General features: G+C 38.8%; 1 protein-coding gene across 6 annotated transcripts in view; it reads left to right on the plus strand.

The window, feature by feature from the left end:
- LOC136873986 (ankyrin repeat domain-containing protein 17) overlaps window positions 1-25,525 on the plus strand; it is a 918,230-nt gene that overhangs the window by 434,462 nt on the left and 458,243 nt on the right. For all 6 annotated transcript variants that reach the window (XM_067147404.2, XM_067147402.2, XM_068227616.1 and 3 more), the window contains one exon: window positions 14,206-14,350. In XM_067147404.2, coding sequence (XP_067003505.2) covers window positions 14,206-14,350 — 145 coding nt within the window. The remainder of the gene's footprint in view (window positions 1-14,205; window positions 14,351-25,525) is intronic.

A 25,525-nucleotide genomic window follows, 5' to 3' on the forward strand; every position in this document is an offset into this window, starting at 1 on the left:
TAAATGATTATTAAGTTCTTTTTTAAAAATTCTGAATTTATTAACAAAGTTCAAAATTATATCACCTTCATACAGCAAATATGCAGGAAATGGTTCTTTCTTCATCCAGGCTGGTGATGTACTCAAAATCTGGTTGCTCTCCTCGTACTGCTATCAGAGTCCTCTCGGCACCACGGAACCATGATTTCTCCCACAATGGAAATTCTAGAAGTTCTGGAATATCCATACGATGTCCAGAAGATCAGGATAACATAGTAATGTGAGCATTGAGATTTGGTTGCACTGAGAATGACTTATGACTGTACAGGTTAGCACCTGGGACACGGAAAGAATAACAGATTTGAATGTTGAACACAAGAATCACTCTTAGTGTAACGTAACCAAATGTCAATAAAATGGACTAAAGAAAATGTGGTACTTAAAAGAACTAAATATTTGTTTAGGGTTCGTGAAATTTTAACCCAGTCACTTGAAAAAGAAAGTGTTTCACTTGTAAACGAATTTGGTTCATTAATTTGAAATTAAATGAAATGGGTTTCACTCTTCCACAGTCCGTGGTTTGGTCACACAAAAATAAAGTACTGTCTATTGAAAACCCAGAGTTTAAATGCACAGTTCCTTGCTAGTCGTGAATAAAGAGTTTAATTTCACAGTAAATGTGCACCTTAAACACAGTCTAATGTCTACCATGAATGCAAAGTTCGAATAGGTAATTCACTTCTTAGCACAGTTCATTGTATACCCGGTTCAATTACGTGTTTCATTTCTTAACAGAGTTCAGTGTCTACCATGAATGCACTGCCTAAATATATATCCATATTCAGTCATTAACACACAGCTCATTGTCTATAGCGAATGCACGGTTCAAATAAGTGTTTCACAGCCTATCATTAACTCACAGTTCAATGTCTTCACCGATTAAATGCGTAGTACACGGATTGAAACTAATCACAGTCCAATGTCTACTCTAATCAGTCTTAAATGAGGCTAGATTCTATCACTCGTGAATCACGGGAACTTAGCAAAATAAAATTATCACTTGCAACTCGCTGAAATGTTTATAAGTTCAAATGTGGAGTTTAAGTCTTGAACTCGGTGAAATGAGATTCACTCGCGTAGCATTGCGGTCCCCACGAGGCGACCGGCGGGTTCGACTGTGGCATAGAGGATCCGTGTTCTCGCCCTTTGCTCGCCACACGAACTTCACACACTCTGACACACACTGTTCTGCTTAGGTTAGCATCTCTCAATTTATACACGAACCAGGCCAAAATCTGCCTTTACATTTTGCTCAACAACTTCGTTGTCTCTTGCCGGATTTTTACCAAACCTTGTAGGAATGAAGATGAGAGCTACATGATGATGTTGATTTTACCCAACTATTACTGTGAGGAAGATTATTAACCGAAGAACCCTTTCAAACATTCCATGCTGACGTAGGCTCTCTCTGTGTCACGGGGAGGCAGGTTGTGACGTCAACCCGCTGGCTGTCTTCTGCTGTTGAGCCGGCACGTAGCGTGAAATTTAAGTTTTAGTTGCGGGAACTTAGTTCTGTACCGCTGTTCCCGGTACAATACGGTTACGAAGATATATCACTTCAAATTCAGACACGCAATCATATTGCGCCGTAACCACAGCAGCACTTACCACTACACGCAATACATTGCGCCGTGACCTCCAAGGAGTTAATAAACCTGTTAATGTATTTGAGTTATACTAGCTATTTTCGTTGGAAAGCAGTATATCTAAATGTAAAAAGTCAATAAATGGTGAACACTACTTTTATGCCTACATATAAAGTAAATATTACGTCATTCGTTTCATCTCATTAATTCCTGTGATAAGTTCGACGTCAGGAAGGGCACACGCTCGTAAAAACTCTCTACAAAGATTCGTCTCGCTTCATACTTGACCCCGTAGAGAAAAGGGGTAAGGGAATCCTATTATCATATTATGGAGTATTGATATGAAATAACTCAATGGCCAGTCATTTGTCTGTCAGATGAGCAGTAGGCTTCTGACACAATAAACCGTATCACTGCTTTAATTTTAATCGTCTTGCGCCACTACGCTGCTACTGGCATGTCGTCATTGCAAGTGACGTCGTCTTCACTGCCATCTTGTCAGCCATGCTCTGCAATCGAGACGAGAACATTCGAGGTCCCGTCTTTTTGAACCTCTTAAAAATAGTTTCGTTCTTGACTATAGAGTGTAAACTGTGTGGAGCTTTTCCCACATGGTTTCTGGAGATCGTCTCTGATATACCCAGCTGGTATATGTGTAGCAGAAGCCACTTTTTCTGAATAAAGCAGTGTTGTTGAAAGCGTGCCAAACCACCATCTGATAATTAGTGTATGTTACGACTTTTATTTACGAATGTACCGGCGATACTGCCCCCATCATGCCGGGCTCAGCTCGCCGGAGAGCGAGGGTCTCAGAGGTGGACCGTTCGCTATCGGCTGTGCAGAAAATTTTAAAGGCAGGAATAGATGAAGGACTAGCGACAAATGAAAGGAAACTAAAATAGGTTTATACATTTATTAAAAACTAACACTCTTTCAATAAAACAATTAAATTTACAAAATCTGGGATTGATTCTTGGAAATCTCTTCTTCTCGTGCTATCGTCTATAAGGAATCTTGATCAAATTAAAGCTCAACGAATGTTCTTGTCTGTAATAATAATAATAATAATAATAATAATAATAATAATAATAATAATAATAATAATAGGGATCATTAATTTACTGTAAAATGGATTGAAAATCAAAATAATATCTGGTATCACTCTCTCCTATAATGATAATCAAATTGCTTAAATTAAAATATTCCTTCTGGATCTCGTTTTATCTTACAAGAAAATGATCATTTTCTCTTCCTTATAAGAATTATTGAAAATTATTTAATTCAAGAAATTGTGGTTAATAAGTCTTCCTTAGACTTTCCCTTCATCAATTAATTCATTTTTATAATTATTAAGTGACTGAACTTCTTATAATAAATTCTTATTTGAACTCATATTAACCTAAACTTTACTCGTTTTTATGAAATAAGTGACTGTACAATAACTAATAATTCAATCTCGTGACATCAATCCACGGACGTTGCCTTCTCTTAATCACTTTAATTTAGTGAATTAGACCCTAATCTACCTTAAATTATAATAAAATCTTCTAAAGATTCATAATTCATGAAATCACGGACACGCGAAAATAATGTAAATCGGTCAAAATTTGACGCACACAGTGGAGAATATCATCACAAAATCATTCAAGAAATATTCACAAAACACAGAATATAATCAAATCACACAACATACATTCACACGTAGGTACACGACCATATTATAATATTATTTACACGAACACTAACCCATTATTATTAAATTTTGGACTTATTCCAAATTAGGGAAATCATTCTCTAGATGACAATATCACGTATATCCCAGGTATCGATTTAGAGTGTGATAGAGTTGGGGTTATCACTTTTATGCAGAAATTAATTATACAACGATGTTCAAGGGAAACTTTTAAACAGAAATCATCCAAAGTAAGCAAGTAAAATACCTACAACACAGGTCAAAATATTAGAATACGCGCTTACGGTACATGAGTTGCGGCATTTATTTTTTATTCACCTATAATGTCGTGGCTCTTGATTAATCTGCACTCAAGCTCGAAGAAATCATGTCCAATGACACATTCCTTCCAAAATGACTCTAATGGATGCATAAATTATCACACAAAATATAATATCCATCTGCAAGTCATACTCAATTAATAGCACAGTAAAATATACGTATAATTCATCATTACTCCGTCCGGAGGATTGCCATGTTCCAGGCCTACTTTACATAAAGTGAGCACACGATAACTCTTTCCAAGAACAAACCAACATTAAACCCATGACCTTATTCAAATTTTAGCCCGTAATTAGGTTTAATTATTTTTACTCATTATTATTATATTATATTATTGATCGTGCTTAATCTCACTTGCAAAGCTGTCATATGAATTTATTCAGATGACTCTAAACGAACTAAAGCTCACAGACATGTCATATAATCGTAGAATGAAATTTTACACTTAGAAAACGCTAGAACACTGTCCTAATCTGTCTCAATTAATTTTCAAATTATTTCAAAATCATTCAAGATTAACGCGGAGGTCATTTACTTTTATTTCTCCTGCCTTCTAAATTTTTAGGGCAGTTGAGGTCTCTCTCGATAACATACACTCCCATCTCTAACTAATAGAACCAAATACACATTCATTCCAGAGCACAAACTACCTCCCACCGAAGAAAGAAGAATGAAAAGTCAAACTACTGCTAAACTAATAGAAATATATATGAATAAGGTAAGGCTACGTTTTACAAACATTTTACAGAAAGATAGAAAGATAAATTCTTAAAGAATATTCATGTGGCTGGTGTTAACTGGATTCTGGCTGATGACCTAGTACGTGGTCACATCACCTTCCATCGAACAAAGTCTTGCCCATGTCCGACGCCTTACATGATTAGTGACTCATGGAGGAGCTGAAGGTGCACAGGAAACACTAGTATTCATCTCGGAACTGGATAGCCATCTTGAAACGAGCTCGAACCAACGACCTTCCTTCTTCTGAGTTCTTGTAGAAAAGCTGAAACTAACAAAAGTCTTAGCAATAGTCCAGGATACACACGCGATGTTTAATAACTCGGAGATGGACACTTATCTTATGACAATCCTAAATAAATCGTAGAGAATTTTTCCAAATGTCTGAATTGCAGTTTATTCAGTCTTCAGTGCCTTCCCTAATGCAAAGTCTCCCAATGAAGCAAACGACGTCCAGTCTCGACCGTAGCTGCATTTAGAGTGTAACGACGTCCAGTCTCAACCGTAGCTGCATTCAGAGTAACGGCGTCCAGTCTCTACCGTAGCTGCATTCAGAGTAACGACGTCCAGTCCCTACCGTAGCTGCATTTAGAGTAACGACGTCTAGTCTCGACCGTAGCTGCCTTCAGAGTAACGCTCAAATCATGTGTTCAGAAATAAAAACCCTCTATAAAATTTCCTTTGGAATTACCATTAATTCACTGTCTTAAGACGTAGGTGTGCCTCTTAATTATATCTGATTGGTGGATCTTTTGCATTCCTGTGAAGGTTGTCATTTTTATTGGCTGCTCTAGTTTCAAGTCACTCGACCTTGCATTTATTGATCGATCGAAATCACGCTGCTCGCCCGCTCACGTGGTACACACACATGTGTTTGAAGGCCATCTAACAGGAATTTCACCCTGCTTCCTCGTTCTCTTGGTAGGTCGGGAAAACCGGTTCGCAGGCGGCTGGTTCGCGCTAGCACGGGAGTGTAAAATATCACCCTCCTGGCGATTAAAGAATGTTACTACTCGCTGATGTAATAAATCATTCTCCTTTAATAAATTATTTCCACTTTTGAAGGGGACAATACATAGTTACTGGAGCATTCTCTTGATAACTGCGGCTGTTGAAGGGCAGAGACTTATTTTTACATATATTTTATGCTTGTTCTCTACATTTATCGCATCAGGATTTACCTAAACAGCGGTAGCACGCCTGCCTCTTACCCGGAGGCCCCGGGTTTGATTCCTGGCCAGGTCAGGGATTTTTCCCTGGATCTGAGGGCTGGTTCGAGATTCACTCAGCCTATGTGATTAGAATTGAGGAGCTATCTGACAGTGAGATAGCAGCCCCGGTCTAGAAAGCCAAGAATAACGGCCCGGAGGATTTGCTGTGCTGACAACACGACACCTCGTAATCGGCAGGCCTTCGGGCTGAGCAGCAGTTGCTTGGTAGGCCAAGGCCCTTCAGGGCTGTAGTGCCCTGGGGTTAGTTAGGTTAGTGTGGAACATAAATGGAGTGAAAGGCACAATATGCTCCAGAAGAATTTCCTCAATATACTGATGTGCTTAAGTCTTCCATGCTCCACAAAGATCACATTCGTCATACTGATTTCTGCCCACACTGTCAGAGAATCATCCTGAAAAGACATCCTGGGTGAGAATATACGTTTGGAATGCCTTCTCCTGTCCATTTCTCTACCATCAGGAGATCATAGGTTAAATCACAACTCATCAGTGAACAGCACTTTCTCCCATTGTTATACTGACTGAAGAAGACGGGAAGAAGTCAATCTTCAATCCAGAAGACCCACTAAAGGCCCAGAACTCACCATACAGCATCATGCAGATTGACAATGGGAGAAAGTGCTGTTCACTCACAGTTCTCACTAACATCGACCCTTTGAACTTGGTTGGTCTGTTGTATGCTTTATCGATAGTGGTGGTATGGTTGTGGGGAACTTGAATCGGTAAGAAGTAATTATCTCCTGTCTATATTGCTCTTCTTGGGTGTGATCCTGGACTTCTTCAATAGACTCAAGTTTCTCTGTACCTTCTTACAAATCTGGAAATCATGAGAAGCATAGTTCTCAACATTTCTGCAATGTAATGCATACTGCAACAATTTTACACGAATGCTGTAACATTTGCAGCAGCTTTAGGACTGACTGTAAGTTTACTCCAGTAAATAGATTACAATGACAGAAGCATCTTACACACACATGGCTGAAAAGGGGGTACAATACAACACTACAACAATAAGAGCTTGAACAGTGGGAATACATTGCCTCCTATCTTGTGATGTGTTTTCCAGGTTGCATGAGAAAAAAAGCTTTTTCAATAATCAATTTACACTTCATCATTTGCTCACAAAACAAAGCTAACAATGTCTCCCCATCTAAACATTTAGGATAACCTATAAACTTTGATTAAGTAGACAATTACACATCATTTCTTAAGAATTTATTACGTCTTGCATTTTTCATGCTAGTGAGTGTGTTGTAGAACGTTCTTGCTTTGCTTACTCTGTTGAAAAGAAGCAGCAAGAGGTCTTAACACTAGACCTGTGACTGACTTGTCAAGATTTAAATCCTTCCTATCCTCAACTACTGTGATGTGACCCTTGTTGAAGCAACTACAGTTGTTTTCCATCAGTCAGCAGAATTTCTCTACTAAAAGTACTAAATGTACTTGATATACACTAGAGCCCCGCTAATCCGAACCCTGTTAATCCTGAAGTCCGGTTAATCCGAACTGAAATATTCAATTTTTAAAAAAAATCTTATTTAAATGAAAGAACATATTTTATAATGAAGATTTACTTGGCATTTTATTAGTCATATTTTACTAGAATAACTTAATGTAAACATGATTACACATCATAAACCATCAATCACTGGTCGTTTATCTTTACAAAGTCTGTTAGTTTCTTTTGCCAAAGTGATTGAAACCTACTCGAAGATGCAGTGTTAAACCAGCGTCTCGTAATCATCACATCAGGGGGCGTAGCAGCGGAGTGTTGCTCAACGTACCGTACGGCAAGTTCTGAGGCGGCCGCGGCATCTGAATGTGACACTAGTTGTTCACTGTGGTCTCCTTTGTCGTCACACTGTTTCTCATCAAATCCAGATTCTTTCTCCACCATAGCTATAATTTCTTGGTCTGTTTGTGATTACTGACAGTCCGCTTCCATCCACTCGCTAATGTCATTTCCAATGGCTTCCTCACACCCAGGAAGTTTTTGAACGATTTCAAGGAGATTGACATTTGCAGACACTTCCGCTGGACTCTCGATGAATGCGAGACTCTGCCACAATTTCTTCCACGTATTCCTCATGAACTGCTCACTGACACCCTCACGCTCTGCAGCGCTACCACTGAGAGAGCGGCAGAACTATTAAACATCACAAGCATCCCGGGCACAATGCAAAAGTGTAACCCGCACCTATTGTAGCAGTTTTAGGAGACAAGTTTTAACCTAGTTTTAGTCATTTTCTCCTCTTTCTTAACTACCATACTGTTATTTTATACAGTACTAGCTGACCTGACAGACGTTGTTCTGTCAAAAATAAATGACAATTGAACGAACTGAAATTCAGTCCGTACTGCACGCAAAAATCAGAATAATGCAAATGACTACAATATCAACATCAGATGAGTTATTTTTCTACTGCTACCAAAGTTAGTAACAAACTACTGGAAAAACGTGTTTTCATTACCTGCAATATTAATATCTTGATTGTGAATAAGGAAATGCTCAAATAGATCACAGCATATCACTACCCAGAAATAACCCTGATTGACTGTAACATAGATGGGAACTGTTCAGCAGGTCTTCAAATCTCTCACAGAGCCTTAATTATCCCCTGTTGCAAATCAAGTAATTTGATAAGTTGATGGCGTGAAGATAATGTGGCAAAAGTTACTCCTCTTTCTTCGTAGGAAATAACTATCATAGAAAACAGTGAGTCCAATCAACAGTATGAAGATATTTTTCATTGTAAAGCCGTAAGGTACACTATATTTTTTGTTTGATTACATGGCGCATAAACAAAGTTGATGGTTTTCCAACATGGGAACAGGCAACATACAATTGGGCATGCGAGAAACATGGGTTTTCAAGTTTAATGCCGCAAACACTCAATGAATGCCCCTGGGATTTTTTTATGGTCATAGCAAAAGCGACCCGCACTGGAAACTGCAGTCGTTTAAATGGCATGTTAGTCGGAATCATAGAGATGCGTGGTATCAAAACGTCTTCTCCTTTATACTTCCCCGTTTAGAATGGTTGCTTCGATCATGTTGTTCAGTAATGTTTTCGCTGCTAGCCGTGTGCCATTACAAAGTCGCGGTTGGTTGATATTTTGTAACATTATGACCACTGATCCGACCTTTAACCCTTTCCCACGGAATATCTTTGACTCACTGTCGGGCGAAACCTAGAGTAATAATTTGCTTGTCAGGTATAGTTGTGGAGTACCTTCACTAAATATTTTTTTCTGTAAAACCACTTAAGATATCAATTTAAAAATTTTTAACACTGGAAAATACACAATAGTTATTCTAAAATGATACAATGAGATCACCTAATTACACGCAAGACCCCCCCCCCCCCCCCCCCTGTTCGGAATGGTACATCAGGAAGCATGGTACATAATGTTAAATTGCTTGTTCTTGAAGTCAGTCTAAATTGTTGGATATGATGGGGCTCTTATTTTCTTGGTAATGCAGAGAACGCAGGAATTCCCCCTGAATCTCCCAATTTGTTTCATTTTCGGGATCAGTCGGATGAAGATATTTCGATAGCAAATCGTGCTTCCTCTTGGACATACAAACTATAAGCAATTTTTGATTGAATGGGATTGGAAGATAAACTGACATTAGTTGGAATAGGCTATTATGTAATCAAGTAGAGGCTCATAGTCCGAAAGATAATTAACTGAAGGATTAAAACTGACAATTATGTATTTTACAAGTAGGCCTAATATTTCAAAACTAGACGGTACCTGAATGAACATTTTCTGTCCTGTGCCATATTTCGATTTCTCTCAGATTCATATCCTGTCCCAAATGCTTCACATACTATTATTATCATATATACAACTTCAAACTCACTACCATTCCATTTGTCAACGTATTGATCTAATTTGTAACAAATATCCTCTGCATTCGAGTGGTTATGAGCAGCCATGTTGCTGCAGTGTGTTTACATTCAGTCAGCTGTCCGTTCTATCTAAGAAAACGTATAAAAGAACACTTTACTTTAGGATTCCGTGCATGCCAGTAGTATCTAGGAAGCGTAGAGAATTCGCTGGTTCCAAAAAGTTATATGTTTAGCAGACAGATGGCAGAGGAAGTCTGTTTGAAAGTCGAGTACGCTTTACTACGCAATCCGCGGGAGACAATGTGCAACTCCAGTACGCTTTACTACGCAATCTGCGGGAAAGAGTTAATTGAAGAATGTGAGGCGGCAATCGTGGCAAATCCAGCGAGTTCAAAAATCTGTAAATTAAGGACAGGTTTATTATTTTTGTCACAAAAACTACAAAATAAAATAAAATAAACAAAGCAATATGGGGGATAAGTCTGTTTGTTATATGTTAAAAGAAAGCAATGTTATATGTTACCTTGAAAGTTGGCATGAAATTGTCCTGAAGTACATTTGTTGCCCCAAATGAAGTTACTTCAAAGCAGTTGTTATATTTTTGGATATTTGGATATCTGTTCCTGTTCCTGAAACCAATGAGTGCAATGGATCTGGTGATGGAATCAATGGCACTAATTTCACTTTGCTATTTGCGCAACACAATCCAGCAGCTTCATTTTTGTATTTCAATGCCTTACAATTTTGGCAAACTGAGTGCATAGATCGAATATCAACGCATTGGTAGGCACTGTAGTCAATTGAAACATCGTAACTGAAAGCAGCTCGATTCAAACTTGAAAGATAATTAGTTGAACGACGCGCTGCACGGGTTTATGACATTCAAATCCTTTCAGTTTCATTTCGCTCTTCACGGTGTTGTGCAGTCCGATTAGACTGAAAATTAGCTTGGTTTGTAGCATTTCGAGTTCTTCGACTGAAGTTGCTCTGCCCGCGTCTTATAGGCGGCATGCGTCTTGAAATGAGTATACTGTATGTGGAAGCACACACAAAATAAACCAATCAACCAAAGAAATCGAACTTTTTTTGTTGAGAAGCAAAGATTTTAAAATAATCATGGTAGACAAAGGTCTCCGGTTATAACAAAACACGGCACTGCATGCGACTGTCTGGAGAGCGATGTTTGGTACATCCGTACCGGCAGTCGAGGCAGCCAGACAGACAGCCAGCCCGTGCGAAACCAAAACCCAAGGAGACATTCTTCCTGTCACAAACTGAGAACTAAGCGAGATAAAGACTTGAGGTTTGTTTTAAAAATAACTTCCATATCTGAAGACCATATGCCTCGCTTTGACCCCCCCATGCAAATTCAGTAGCAAAGAAGTTGCCCAGCGACTGACTTTTTCGTGCCTGCACACAAAAATCTCTGAACATGACTGAAAAGAAACACAAATAATGCATGTTCTTATCATTTAAATTTAAAAACGAACTTATCTACGTTGAGCTGAAATGTTCCTTTACCAGCAGTGAAAAAATTACAAATATAGTGAATATAACATAGGAGTTATGACATAAGTTCTATGCAATGAAGATTTTGCATTTGAGATAACATTCCATTATATTAACATTTTCACACTCAATTATTTTGTAAATATTTTTTTTTTGTTAACGGCATCAAATGCGGCTTGAAATTTTGTACATAATCCAATATTCACCCATTTTAACCGATAACATTGAGATTGTCTCAAATATTGTGATAATATACTTCAAAGCAGTTGTTATATTTTTGGATATTTGGATATCTGTTCCTGTTCCTGAAACCAATGAGTGCAATGGATCTGGTGATTGACAATTCAAGAATGATCTATTAGACGAGAGGACTTTATACCTCAATATGTTTTTTAATACACTAATCATGATCATTGTCACTTCACTTCATTACGATTTTTAATTTGTTTGTGTATTATGTAATTACTGTTCTGCTACTGAAGATGGCCTTGATATTAGGCTGAAACATGTTTAGACTTTGCTTCATATAACAGATGAGTTGATTTGTATTGATAAGGAGGATTTTTAAATATTTTCTTTTGTAAAGTTATCTTCTGGTGCTTTTCTATAATAATCCTTGCACCAAATATCAGCACTGTTGTTACATTACTTCTTTTAAGCCCTGACTAGTTGTATGCAAGTATTGATTAGATTGACCTAATTTTGTATTCTGTATTTTATAACTGTTCAAACAATGCTTCAGAGATACACCGTCATCGAAATCAACTTTCAACCGATTAGGTCGTGTTCCATACGTAGAATACGTGAAGAGCCTTGATGTTAAGTAGTAAACAAGAAAGGCCAACCAGACACCATTGGGGTCTGAACCCGCAGTTATTCCAGACCTGTAGCTTGGATCCTTTCCAACGGAATAAACATGACCTCGGCCACCACAGCTCAATTGTTAGAGAAACTGACGTGAAATTGGCAGACTGTGGGCTTCTGGCTGTTTTTGTTCTATACTTAACATCTCTTCAACACGTACTACGAAGTGAGGTCAAGATATAATCCAACACATTTCTAAGAGGAGGTTGGTTTTATTGTGGATTCAAATACACCATGTTATTCTCCGATCGTTTTGCTACAATACCCCACTTTTCAGTATAATCTCCATTCAATGCTACGGCCTTACGCCACCGTAACGTGAGGGCCTGTATGCCTGCTTGGTATCACTCGACTGCTCGATGTCGGAGCCAACGTTGTGCTGCATCGATAACTTCCCCATTATCCAGATAGTGCTTCCCGCGGAGCCAAACAGGTGAAGTCAGAAGGTGTGAGATCAGGGCTGTAGGGTAGATGAGGAGGAACAGTCCACTGAAGTTCTGTGAGCTCCTGTTGGGTATGCAGATTTGTGTTAAGTTTTGCGTTGTGGTGGAGGATAAGGAGAAGTTTGTTTGCATTTTTGTGGCTACGAACACGCTGAAGTAGTTTCTTCAGTTTCCTCAGAGTAGCATAATGCACTTTAGAGTTGATAGTTTCACCGTGAGGAAGGGCATCGAACAGAATATCCCCTTCAGAGTTGCAGACGATCGTAGCCATGACTTTACCAGCTGCGGGTATGATTTTGAACCTTTCCTTCGTTGGTGAGTATATGTGGCACCACTCCATGGACTGCTGTTTTGTTTCCGTTTCAAAGTGATGAATCCTTGTTTCATTGCCTGTGACAATAGTTGGCTGAAAATTGTCGCTTTCAGCCTCATAAAGAGCAAGCAATTCTGCACAGATGTTTCTTCTTTGCTCTTTACGGTCTTCCATTAGGTTACACGGTATAATTCTCATGTTAGAGATCCGTATTGAAATGTATGTAAATATAAAGTATGTTACAAGTCTTATTTTTTTAAATATCCACCTATTCAGGCTGATGATGCCCTTAATATGGGCGAAATATGTCACTTAACATTTTATAATAATATTCAATATATTGTATTCAATAGGTGGATATTAAAAAAATAACACTTGTAACATACTTTGTACTTCCGTTAGGTGTCAAGGAACTCGGCGTGAACAAAACTTTAACAAGTGCGTCAGCACTACGAACAGAGATGTCATGTTCAGCAGCGAGGTGTTTGACTGTGATCCTTCGATTACCTTGAATAAACTTTGCAGGCGTTTTAACAGCTGTAACAGCCAGCATGTGGAAGATCAGACAGGTTTGCTCAAGCTTGCTGTGATGATGACACGCCTCACCCAATGACTCGTCGTGCTTTTTGTCCACTGCTACATCTCCGTAGACATTCTGCAAATGCCTATGAATATATGTGATGCCCTGGTTTTCCGCCTAAATAAACTCTATAACTGTTCTCTGTTTGGTACGCAGCTGCATTACAGACGCCATTTTGAAGGCTAGTTATAGAAATTAAACGAAACTCTAAGAGACGAAGCGAGATTATTCAAAAAATTCCCAAAATAATTCCAATTTTTTAAAACCGAAAATGACTGAGAACCGAAATATGTAACATTATATATTGAATGCCCCTTGTATGTGTACGGAACACGACCTAATAGTTTAACCTAGATTTTGATTACAATGTGGTCATGAAAATTCAGTATCCATACCCCTTAATCCCTGCTTTATTATTCTCTTCATTATCTTGAGAGTCCATATGGCAGAAGAGTAATGTTCTTGTTGTTGATTGGATTCCCATTGACTTCATTTTAAAAATAAATAATGGGATCGGTCAATGTATGGTCCACTTGTAGGTACCGTATGCACAAAACACAGGAAGATCCTAAATTAAAATAATTGAGACAACAAAATAGATATCTTTGTTGGAAGAGGGGTACTAATTATTTCTCTCTCCTAGTTATCGTATTTGCACATAATGCTGCCGGGAGTGTTGAACATATCCTCGGACACTCCCAGCACTAAAAGCCATACGTTAAGTAATATGGAGGAAATAATAATCCTTGTATTATTAGAAATGAAATATTCTTAGTAATTAATGTTTTGTAAAATGTAATGGTATACAGAATGTGATGTTGAAAGTGCAGTACTCCTCTTGCATAATCATTCCGATTGATGAGAGACTGAACAATTTCCCTTTTGTGAAAAGGAACTTGAGTGTCCTTGTCAGCACTCCTCTATTTTTATTATTTTTTATGTTATACTACATAAAACGTTGTCATATTACGTTGCATTTAATTTTGCTTTAGTTAGTCATCTTAGTTGTGTACATATTACGATCTTTTCAGAGGGTGGAGCGTGAACTGCAGGAGAAAGGTCCGAGCCAATTGCTTCTCAGTTCACCTATGCAGGATGGTAGTACTCAGCTTGGCACTTTGGGAATGGTGCCTAGTCTCAACATCGACCTGGCATCTCAGCCTATGGCGACACAAGGTAGTGATTTTGATTTTCAAATAAGTAATTTCTTTGCTGATTTGTTGTGGTAACATTTCTGTTCTAAAGACTTGAAAGTTACACTATTTTGGGAAAGATTTCAGTCCTCCAGACTTTTTAAGTACAGTAAAACCCCGTTAAGACGTTTCTGCTGGGGGCAACAAAAATGAACGTGTTAAGCGAGAAAACGTTCTACTGAATATACGGATAAAAACTATCCAATAGGTATATGGAAACATTAGATATGATTTTTTCCGACATGAAAGCATTTTACATCGGGAACATTTCTCAAGATAATAGGTTCTATTATAAGGTGTGAAAATCACGAGAGAACAAATATGAAAACCCTTCCTGCTGGGGCATATGAAATAACAAGTGCACTGAACGGTGTAATAAACACCAAACAACAAATATGAAAATATATGCATGGGGGCCAATAAAAATATCCAGGTATTACTGCAGATCACACTCTTTCTAAAACGGAAGTAGTAGACTTTTATTTTTGAGCAGTGGGTTATAAAACATTATTTTCTGGTTACACACTTAGACAATAAATTTGAGATTATACTCTGCCATGTGCAACTGCGACAGAATGATTTCGGCCGCCATTTTGAAAACTTCGATCAAGTCGAAACTCGAAGGTGCGAGTTCAATATTCATGACCTCTGTGTGCTTAAAGATGTGGATGCCAGTCCACTTTCTGAAAGATTTTTAGTATTGTCTTCATTACAAAGGAATTTTGCTTTTTCTGTATCCATACCTAGGCTATCACAAGACAAATATGCACCACACTGGTCAATTTCACATGATTATGTTCCTAATCCAGATATAGACTACCGAATCACGCGACAAATATTCGCTACACTCCACTGTACCACTCGCCACAAAATAAATTTCTTACATCTGAATGGAATGCAAAATACAAGAACAAAGAGACTCGCTGTGTTATTCAGCAATCTTGCTGCTAACGGGTAAGCAAAATTAAACGTTGCTGAGGCTAACAGCTTGCTCTCCGAACATGCAACTTACTCTGTGAAGATCAGGTATTTAAGGCTTTTTTTCATAACCCCTTGCGGGTGGGCGACGCACATGTAGAATACACCCGCGGTATCCCCTGCCTGTCGTAAGAGGCGACTACAAGGGGCGACTAAGGGATGATTGAATTAGAACCATGAAACTACTCTTGATTCGTACCTTCATGTGGGGAACACCATGGGTTGCCTGTACTTCCGAGTAGTACCACTAAATTGGTACGATATATGTTTGTGATTAGTAGCAGTAAAGAGGCTGGCCTGGGGGTTTCCAGTACCTGTGAGTTGTACCGCTATATGAGCGGCACCGTGGGTCTGGGCTGCCTGTGATTAGTACCCACTATGTGAGGAACACCACGGGAATACCGGCGCCCGTGACTAGTACACCTAGGTGAGGGACCTTATCGGTTTGCATTGGCTCTGAGTGGCGCCATTGTGTGAGAAACACCATAGGTCTGCGTTCCCTGTACGAGGTGCAATCCTTGTGAGTAGTACCATCTTCTGTGGAACACCGTGAGTCTTCGCTACTTTTGATTAGTACCCCAACATGACAAATGCCATGGTTCTAGTTTACTCGCAACATGTACCATTCTGTGGGGCCTTAGACGTGGATTTTGCACCCCTTGAGACATCATCATTGTGCTTTATAAGTGGTCCCTTGGTCAGTAATATTATTTACGATCTTTTTTTTTTTTTTTTTTTTTTTGAGTCTGATCCACTGGTTTTTGTTTGTTTGTTTTTTGTTGAGTTCATGTCCATTCATTCATTCTTCATGACATTTTTTATTTTATTTTGGTCAGTGGATGAATAACTTTTTGTTATTTCATTTCGTACCATTAGGGGCCGATGACCTCAATGTCAGGCCCCTTTAAACAACAAGCATCATCATCATCAGCAAGCATCTTTTTTCATAATCACGCAACTGTGGCGACAGATTGATGTATCCACAAAGACGCTCACAAAATTCTGTCAATTTTGTACACTGTTTTATTTACAAGTCATTTACACATATTCTATATACACAAACTAATAAACTGCTATCATAAACAAAACACTACTACGAAGAATCAGAAGAAGACTGCAACAGATGAATGTCAACTACCAACCCAACAGAACCAATTCACATACTTGACTTCCAACACTCAGTTAACACGACTTCCACACAAGTCTCATTAAGACAACTCAACTCTATCCTGACGACTGCCTCTTTATATACGTTGCATGGCCAGGCTTCTAGAAGAATACGACATGTTTTCTCATAAATTTGAGTCTCCAATAACCTACTTACAATGTAAGTAACTTTCAACATAATTCTGGTCACACATAGCATTGTTCTGGACATATTACAGTGTGGCGCACAATTTTACATTGGTTTATACATCATGTATACAGGTAATAATAAATTAAATACCGGTACTATTACATGTTCTCACATTAAATAAACTCGTAGATATGTATACAGCAGATGTTTCATGACATGACCTCAAATAATACATTCTTGATTATACCAATAAGGTCTGTACACAACTACGTAAATAATAATAATACTAATACTAAATGGATGTAAACGCTTCATAGCCATACCTCACAAGTCATAATAATAGTAATGTCCGGCTAAATGGTTAGCTTGCTGGCCTTTGGTCACAAGAGTCCTGGGTTCGCTTCCCAGCGGGGTTAATTTTGCCAACACGGGGCTGGGTGTATGTGTCATCCCCATCATCGTTTCATCCTAATCACAACTCACAGGTCGCCTACGGACGTCAAATCAAAAGACCTCGGACACTCCCGGCACTAAATAATAATATTTGCAGTATTTACCCATGGGTTAAAGAATATTGTTTCCAAGTTATATTAGTCTATTACACTTGCATCAGGATCTTACCCAAGTTGAAAATCATGTTTTTTTTCACAAGGGGTGACAACATTTTTAGGGCTAGGAAAAATGTGATTGTACCAAGTGGTAATAGCGAAAATTTGTGACATAATGAGGTATTTTTATATAGATTTAATGTGATTAGAATCAGGGCTTCGAATTTACAACATGCTAAGCAGGAAAATATGTTAATGAGGAACGCACTAATGAGGTTTCACTGTATATCTTACGGAAACAGCATTAAATGTAGAAGTTTTCATATCGTTTTTCTCTCCAATGTACGACCTTCTAGGCACATAGCAGAAAGAACTTTTGTAATATTCAGAATGTGATGTGCGACGCAGTTCGAATCTGCAACCCCACATGTGTGGGAAAAAGTTCTTGGAAAGAAGAAAAACAACTGGAATGAATGAATGAATGAATGAATATAAGTTATTCACGAACACCATCTTTGCTGAGGACTTCTTGTGCTTCTTTAATACTAGGTAGAAACGGCATCTTCAGAGTTGAGGTCTTTGACTACCTCTTTAACTACTCAAAATTGTCATAATAAGCAGCGGCTTCAAGTCACTTTCCCCATCTTGTATGAGCCAATGAAGGCAGGAGCGGCAAATTACCAGCTGTATCCAAAAACTGACGTGGACCCTTCAAAATGCTCTTTTTTGTGGCGATCAAAACCTTTAGTTCAGGAAAGAAAGCCTGGACTGCTTCAGTGACACGATAAAGTTCATGTACTGTACCTAAGATTGGTATCAAGAGATATAACCTCATGGTTTTGTACATGTAAGGTGCAGAATTAGTGCAGGGCACGAGACCATGATCATAAAGAATATGTGATGGCAAGAAAAAACAAAGTGCATCATTGAAAAATGCTGCACCTGTGGAATGATTCACCTTATTGTTAAATAACATATCCATAGTCAGTAGATATGATTTGCCTCTCTTCTTCCTCTCCTAAAATTCCAAACACAAAGTTAATTTCAGATCTTTGATCCACATCTGTTGCTTCGTCTAGCGAGATCCAAATACAGTAAAACCTTGTTAATTTGAAGTCATTTTGATGCTGAAATCGGACTGCGTATTACGTGATTTCGAATTAACTGCTGCCAACTCGAAATTCAGAAATACCAACCGCTGCTGCATCACAAAATATTCTAAGATCCTTTAATGCATGTAATTGCCTTGATTCACAGTTGAATCTTTCAAATGCCGTGGAAAAAAAAAATTATTTCCAATATGTAGCCAACAAGGTGCATTTATTCAAATAATGCTCTTGGATAGCGCCATGCACAACCTCATACCCGAGAAAAATAAAACATGATTCAAAGACAAAGAGTAATCTACTGTATATGCAGGACGCAATTTAAGTACAGTATAAAGCCCTTGCACCGGGGAACCAACAGGACTGTCCAATTCGAAACACATGACACCAACAAAACAAACTTTAAAAGACATATATTTAACACAAATGTCAAGAATAATAAATAACTTGTACAGTACCTGAAAAGTTCGCAGATGTTTAATGGTCTAGTAGGGGATTTTTTTCACACTCATTACGCTTATTACCTTTTTTTTAAATGTATGAGAGGCTGAGTAATTTTTTCCTATTTTATGAATGCTAGCTACGAACTGCTCCATATGTGCCATAGTCTTAATTGTCAGCATCACTTGCACTTATCACAGAATCCAACATGGCTAGATTGACAAGTACATAGTTTTTTGATGGAATAGTTGCCGCCTGCACCGGATCTTCGGCATGTTCAACATCAGCTATAGCTGCATCTCCCTCTAGTGTCAGGTGATCATAGCTGATCATGGCAGGATCCCGCTCTTCTGGGGTAGTCCCCGCACGGTCTATGTCGATGTATTCGGCGAAAATTATACAGACATCAGACTTTTGCCGTAACACTTGTATCTTCATTGTCTTCTTATCCTTCTACTTTATTTAATGAACCGAAACCTCACTTATTCGACTGAAGGAATGTAGGCCTATCCAACTCATTGGCTGAATGGTCAGCGTACTGGCCTTCAGTACAGAGGGTCCCGGGTTCACTTCCCGGCCAGGACGGTGCTTTTAATCGCTTCTGATTAATTCTTCTGGCTCGGGGACTGGGTGTTTTTGTCCGTCTCAACCCTCTCCTCTCCTCTTCATATTCAGACAACATACCACACTACAAACCACCACAGAAACACGCAGTAGTGATAACATCCCTCCATATAGGGTTGGCTTCAAGAAGGGCACCTAGCCATAAATCAGGGCCAAATCCAATCATGTTTTATTTTTCTCGGGCATGAGGTTGTGTTCGACAGTACATTACGGTGTACAGAATAATATCCCTTAATCACAAGGAATTATGGGTGTCTCACAGGGGGGTTTGTTCACTCCTTGTAGGTCCATAAGAGCATTAGCTGCCGCCTGCACCGGATCTTCGGCATGTTCAACATCAGCTATAGCTGCATCTCCCTCTAGTGTCAGGTGACGCACCAGCCGCTTTCTGTAGGTACGTTTCAGGGATGGAATTATACCTTGGTCTAGGGGCTGCAAGTAGCTCATTGTGTTTCCCGGCAGAAAAAAGACTCACATGTTTTAAAATTAAATTACCGTATTTCACGGCATAATCGTCGCACTTTTTATACAAAAAATTTCGAAAAAATTGTAGGGTATTTGTATTACTCAAAAAATGTATTGATAACTAAATTGTATTTGATACAAATTAAAGATGCACGTAATACTCGCGTTTATACATCAAAATAATTAAAATAGTCTAAAACAAAATTCATAATTTTTCGCAACAATTCGGCGAATGTTTTTCCAACCTGAAAATAAAAATTAACGTATTAAGTTAATTGTCATTAATTTGAGTATTAAAGTTAAAATATTACACTTGCAAAAAATTATCGCTTTGTTGTGAAATGCGGATCTACCGGTACGCAATTTATTCCAAATTTTCGGTGTCACTATCGCAGGTTTCGCTATTTGATGCGCCGTCCTCGCCTCTGTTAATACCAGTATCAGATTCTTCGTTTCCCTGCCACACTGCGTCATCTTCGGAACCGTCTAGTGCATTCGAAATCCCAGTCTTTTTGAAGCTCTTGGAGACTAGTTCAGGTGGTATAAGATCCCAACTCTTCTTCACCCACGAGCATAACAAGTCCAAGGGTGGACGCCTGATATTTCCGGCGGGCGTCAATGGCTGATCGCCGCTCATCATCCACTCGTTGTAAAATCGACGTAAGTGGTCTTTAAAGGGTTTAACACATACGTCTAGTGGCTGCAAAGCAGATGTTACGGCACCAGTAATGACTATCTGTCGTGTCTTATTTGTAGTGAGAATTTGCTTCACTTCGTTCACGAGGTGACCTCGGAAACTATCTAAAACAAGCAGAGCTGGTTGTTTTAGTAGTGCACCAGGTCTTCTATTCCACACAGTTTTAACCCAGTCCAGCATGAGTTCTACGTCCATCCAACCCTTTGGTTGCACTCGTACATGAATTCCACGGGGAAACTGTATATTCTTAGGCATCGTTTTCCTCTTGAAAATGATGTAAGGTGGCAACTTTCTCCCGTCAGCTGTAATGGCTAGCATTGCCGTGCATCCTAACTTCTCACTACCGCTGGTTTTCATTAATACACTCCGTGATCCTTTTAGCGCAATAGTGCAGTTGCAAGGCATATCAAAAAAGATTGGAGTCTGATCGGCATTACCGATTTGAGAAAGCAAGTACGAAGTTTCCTTGCGCAAACGTATGACAAATCGGTGAAAATTTACAATCTTGTCCTGTAATCAGCAGGCAACTTTTGGCTTAGTGTTGTTCTCCTTCGCACTGACAGATTGTGTCGTCGCATGAACCTTTTAATCCACCCACGAGTCGCCTTAAACTGAGTTACCGGTATGTTGTGTTTGCGCGCTACCTCCTGTCCCTTAATTTGTAACATTTCATATGATACACTGCAGCCATTGTTACGCATTTCACTGACGTACCTAAACACTTCTTCGTCAATTATAGGAAACTTCCCTGTTTTAGGACCTCTAAACGCGCGTCTAGAAGGGTTTGTGCTTTTTAGCTTGTTTTTTACTTTCCGCCAGTCACGCACCAATTTTTCACTCGCTAAAAATTTTCTTTCTCCAGCTCTGTTCCCGTGCTGTTCAGCGAAGGCAATTACGCTTAGCTTGAAGCCTGCAGAATAGTTTCTATATTTACCCATAATCGCTTATAAATGCTTCACACGTTAATGTTTTGCGATATAAATGACTTTCCGTAATTGTTCACTATTAAAACAAATTATTTCTGCAAACACCCCAAACACAAATTAAAAACTTAAATTCTCACGCACACATGTCTACAGTAATCACGTAAATCTGAAACAAATAAATGCATCTGTGATCTGTCCATTCCAGAGCAGCCAATACTGTTAGGCAGCAAGGAAGCATGCAGCAATTTATCAGTTTAGCTCGTTGGTTGCGACACACTACTGCGCTTGCGCAAAGCTCGCAAACCGGAGTCTAGCTGGCGCGGTGTAGATCTACTGTATAGTTGACTGTATTCCGAGACGTCAGTAACAAACATTCATTTTTTTCAATTTCTTTTAAACATACGGTAATTTGGTTAATATTTCTTCCCAGTTATTGATGATTTTACATTACATTACTGACGAGTTTATAAAATAAAACTTTAATAGCATTGGATAATAATTATCTTGTCTGCTTGGATAAAAGTTTTCATCCCATGCCCGGGCACTTATGACGTAGTAGTAAGATAAGATTCTAGTGATGACAACTGAGACATCGTAAATAATTCGGCTGACCGTGAGCTGAATAATTCCGTGGAAATCTGCATTATCGTCTTGGATTTCACTTCGTGCGCAATAACACAGGAGCCGGCCCCATGGTGTAGGGGTAGCGTGCTTGCCTCTTACACGGAGGCCTCGGGTTCAATTCACGGCCGGGTCAGGGAATTTTACCTGTATCTGAGGGCTGGTTCGAGGTCCACTCAACCTACCTAGCCGGTATTTCCTGGCGACGTTGCCGATAAGCGATAACTTACAGCCTTACGTATTTCAAATGGGAACTCATATGTAGGTGGTGAATAAATAGTACACTGTCTCGCGACCACATTGTCAAACTGCCGATAGCCTACCGGTAAGCCATGCATCGTACATCTACCGGTATTATTTATTTATACGTTGTGCAACATGTCGCAAACGAGACTGTGTTGCCAAATTGCCCATAAACCATACACGTATTTAAATTGCGCATTCATGTGCAACTTACGTTGCAGTTCCATTTACCTTTTAACCAGATTAGTGAACAAAATTTGGACGTGCGATGATTATGTAATTAAAGGTTTAAAGTCCGATTTTTGTATTGAAAATAAAGGATGCGACGATTACGCGGTGGCGACGATTATGCCGTGAAATACGGTATGTTTGTGCGCAGCATACTGATCCAACAACAGAACTGTTTTTTCTGTCCTGGCATGCCATTTTGCAATCAAGGCATACCAGCCCCTCCTCAAAAAATGTTCGTGTCATCCAGAAATTTTTAGACGCCTTGCATTTGCATGGAGAGTGCCTGATGCCCTTAAAACATAGTGGCTTCTCGAACTTGCCTGTGACGAGGGGAGGAAGTGTCTTGTTTCCGTCTGGATCGCAATACAGAAGGACTGTGTCCCTATCCTTGTAAGATTTCTCACACTTCTCTCCTTTAAAACCATAAGTCCGTTTTGGCTCTGCATTAAAACACAATGCAGTCTCATCGGCGTTGAAGATATTGTTCGGTGATATTATGTGAGCCACGCTTTCTCGCCAACTGTCTGCATCGCTAGTGTGTCTGCTGCTCCGCACTCTGTCTGCCACGTGATATTGTGCCATTCCTTAAAACGCTGAAGTTACCCATTTGAACACTGAAATTCCAGCCCCGTCTTTAGCGCCAGTTCATTTGCCCTCCCCTTAATAATCCCACTATCAGCAGGGATATTGTTCACTCGAACATGCTGAACCCACGCGATCAATTCCACTTCCAAATCAAGAGAGTCTAGCTCCTCGAATGTGCATTCGCTTTGCTGTGTTTACAACCTGGCATTTTCTGAGCTTCTATGCTCTCGTGATTTTTTAAATATGGGAAAGTGTGGACACAGGAATTCTATAGTCTTTAGCTATTTCGTTTCTCGTTTTTTGTCCTTTGTCAACCTCCCTTATAATTTTCATCTTCTGGCGTAGTGTCTTGAAAGAATACTGACGCTTAGCCATCTCACAACACAAAAAAAGGAATGCACATGCCCTAAACTAAAAACCGTAAAATCGTCGCCATAAGACCTATCTGTGTCGGTGCGACATAAAGCCCCTAGCAAAAAAAAAAAAAGTAAAATAAACTAAAACACAGTATAAATGTAAGTTCTGAGTTTATAACTGTACACTAAAACTTAAAGTAAAATGAGTAAGTACAAGAATACAAAAAAACTATGATTTCACTAGAATGTGGCAACTCTGAAGCACACTGTAGGCACACCAATGTCAAAGTTCAGAAAGATACCCCTGCATGTTCCAGAAGACACGTTCTATTGTGACACATAAAATTGTTTAATCCAAACTACGCCGTAAAATATTATTTCAAATAAAATGGAAGACAATTTCGAATTAAAAGTCTGAATTCGATACTGGGTCCGATGTTCTTCGAATGACGAATTATCCATATTTCAAATTAAACAATATAAATAACATGCAAAACCGTACCTCAGGTTTCTAGGAAGGAGAGAGACTTCGAAATTGGAGGCATTTTGAATTTACTGATTTCGAATTGTCGAGGTTCTACTGGATATTTTTCATCGGCCTTTCCCATTAGTTTGTCTAATGCCACTTCATAAAACTCAGGAATGTAGTTCCTTCTAATTGTATATTTATCTGAGACTGTTTTGTATACTCCCTCTGAAACTGAATTAAGTTCTTATTGCTTAACTTAGCTTATAATAGCTGTGCTGAGACAAATGCTTTACACAAGTCGTCTTTTAATTTATTTTGTGTAAATCTGAGATTAAGTAAAGTTTTGGTTTCAAGAGGCTGGTATTTTTGTTTTAAGTTTACTATTTTTAATTTCTTTTCTTTTGTTGGTTGAAGAGGTTTTTGAACTTGGTACTGTACCAGTAATTGACACGCACGCACTCATTGACGCGTGTAATGGGGCATGAGGCTTTCACAGGGTGTGTGCGGTCTTATGTCGGAGATTGTACTGAGAGGGAGTAAAAGATTGCATAGACTGGCCACATAAACTTTATTAAAATCAATCAAAGTAAACGAACAGCCTATAATTTCCTTGAAAATGAAAACCTACAACCTGTTTTCCAGTCATTGACTGGGTCAGGGATGTAATGAATGAAGCAGGCATAGGCTGTTAGTACGATGGGGTCGCCACTCCCAGAGTGATTTATTAATGAATGATAGATGCTATGAAATGAGGGTGTTGCTGGAATGAAAGATGACAGGGAAAACCGGAGTACCCGGAGAAAAACATGTCCCGCCTCCGCTTTGTCCAGCACAAATCTCACATGGAGTGACCGGGATTTGAACCACGGTATCCAGCGGTGAGAGGCCGACGAGCTGCCGTCTGAGCCACGGAGGCTCCTCTCATTTCCTTGAATACTTGTCAAATTGGACTCTCATCCACATTTAATAATCAATACATTGATAATAGGTTGTGTCAAACTTATTAGCGACAAATGAATAAAATCTCTTCTTGATATCATTAACTTGGATAAAAGAAGTTCATTCTTGAAGTTTATAAATGACAACATTAATTAAGATCACATTGAAATAATTATTTTACATGGATAATGTTCATTCTTGTGATTCATAAATATCAACATTCATTAAGTTCACCTTGAAATAAGTAAGGATCATTCTTGAAAATGAAACTAACGAAATTAATTAGAATTTCTTTCTGAAATGATCAATGGGTGCGAGCAACTAAAGTTCAATCTTGTTCACCTTGAAATAAAGATCATTCTTGAAAATGGAACTAACAAAATTAATTAGAATTTCTTTCTGAAATGATCAGTTGGTGCAGCAAATAAAGTTCAATCTTGATATGCCTATAAAATATCAAGCTAAAGTTTCTGACTAACGTAATACGGGTATAAGCAAAGTTCCAGTCCTTAGACAGGTTAACAAAGTGGTTAAGTTTTAAAGTTTCCACTCGCTAGCAAGTGTATCGGTACGACTTAATATTATACTGGCTTTAAGAAATAGCAAGTCATTTGAAAATCGGAATGTGTAAG

Source organism: Anabrus simplex, chromosome 5 (genome assembly GCF_040414725.1).
Source record: "Anabrus simplex isolate iqAnaSimp1 chromosome 5, ASM4041472v1, whole genome shotgun sequence".
NCBI classification, from domain to species: domain Eukaryota; kingdom Metazoa; phylum Arthropoda; class Insecta; order Orthoptera; family Tettigoniidae; genus Anabrus; species Anabrus simplex.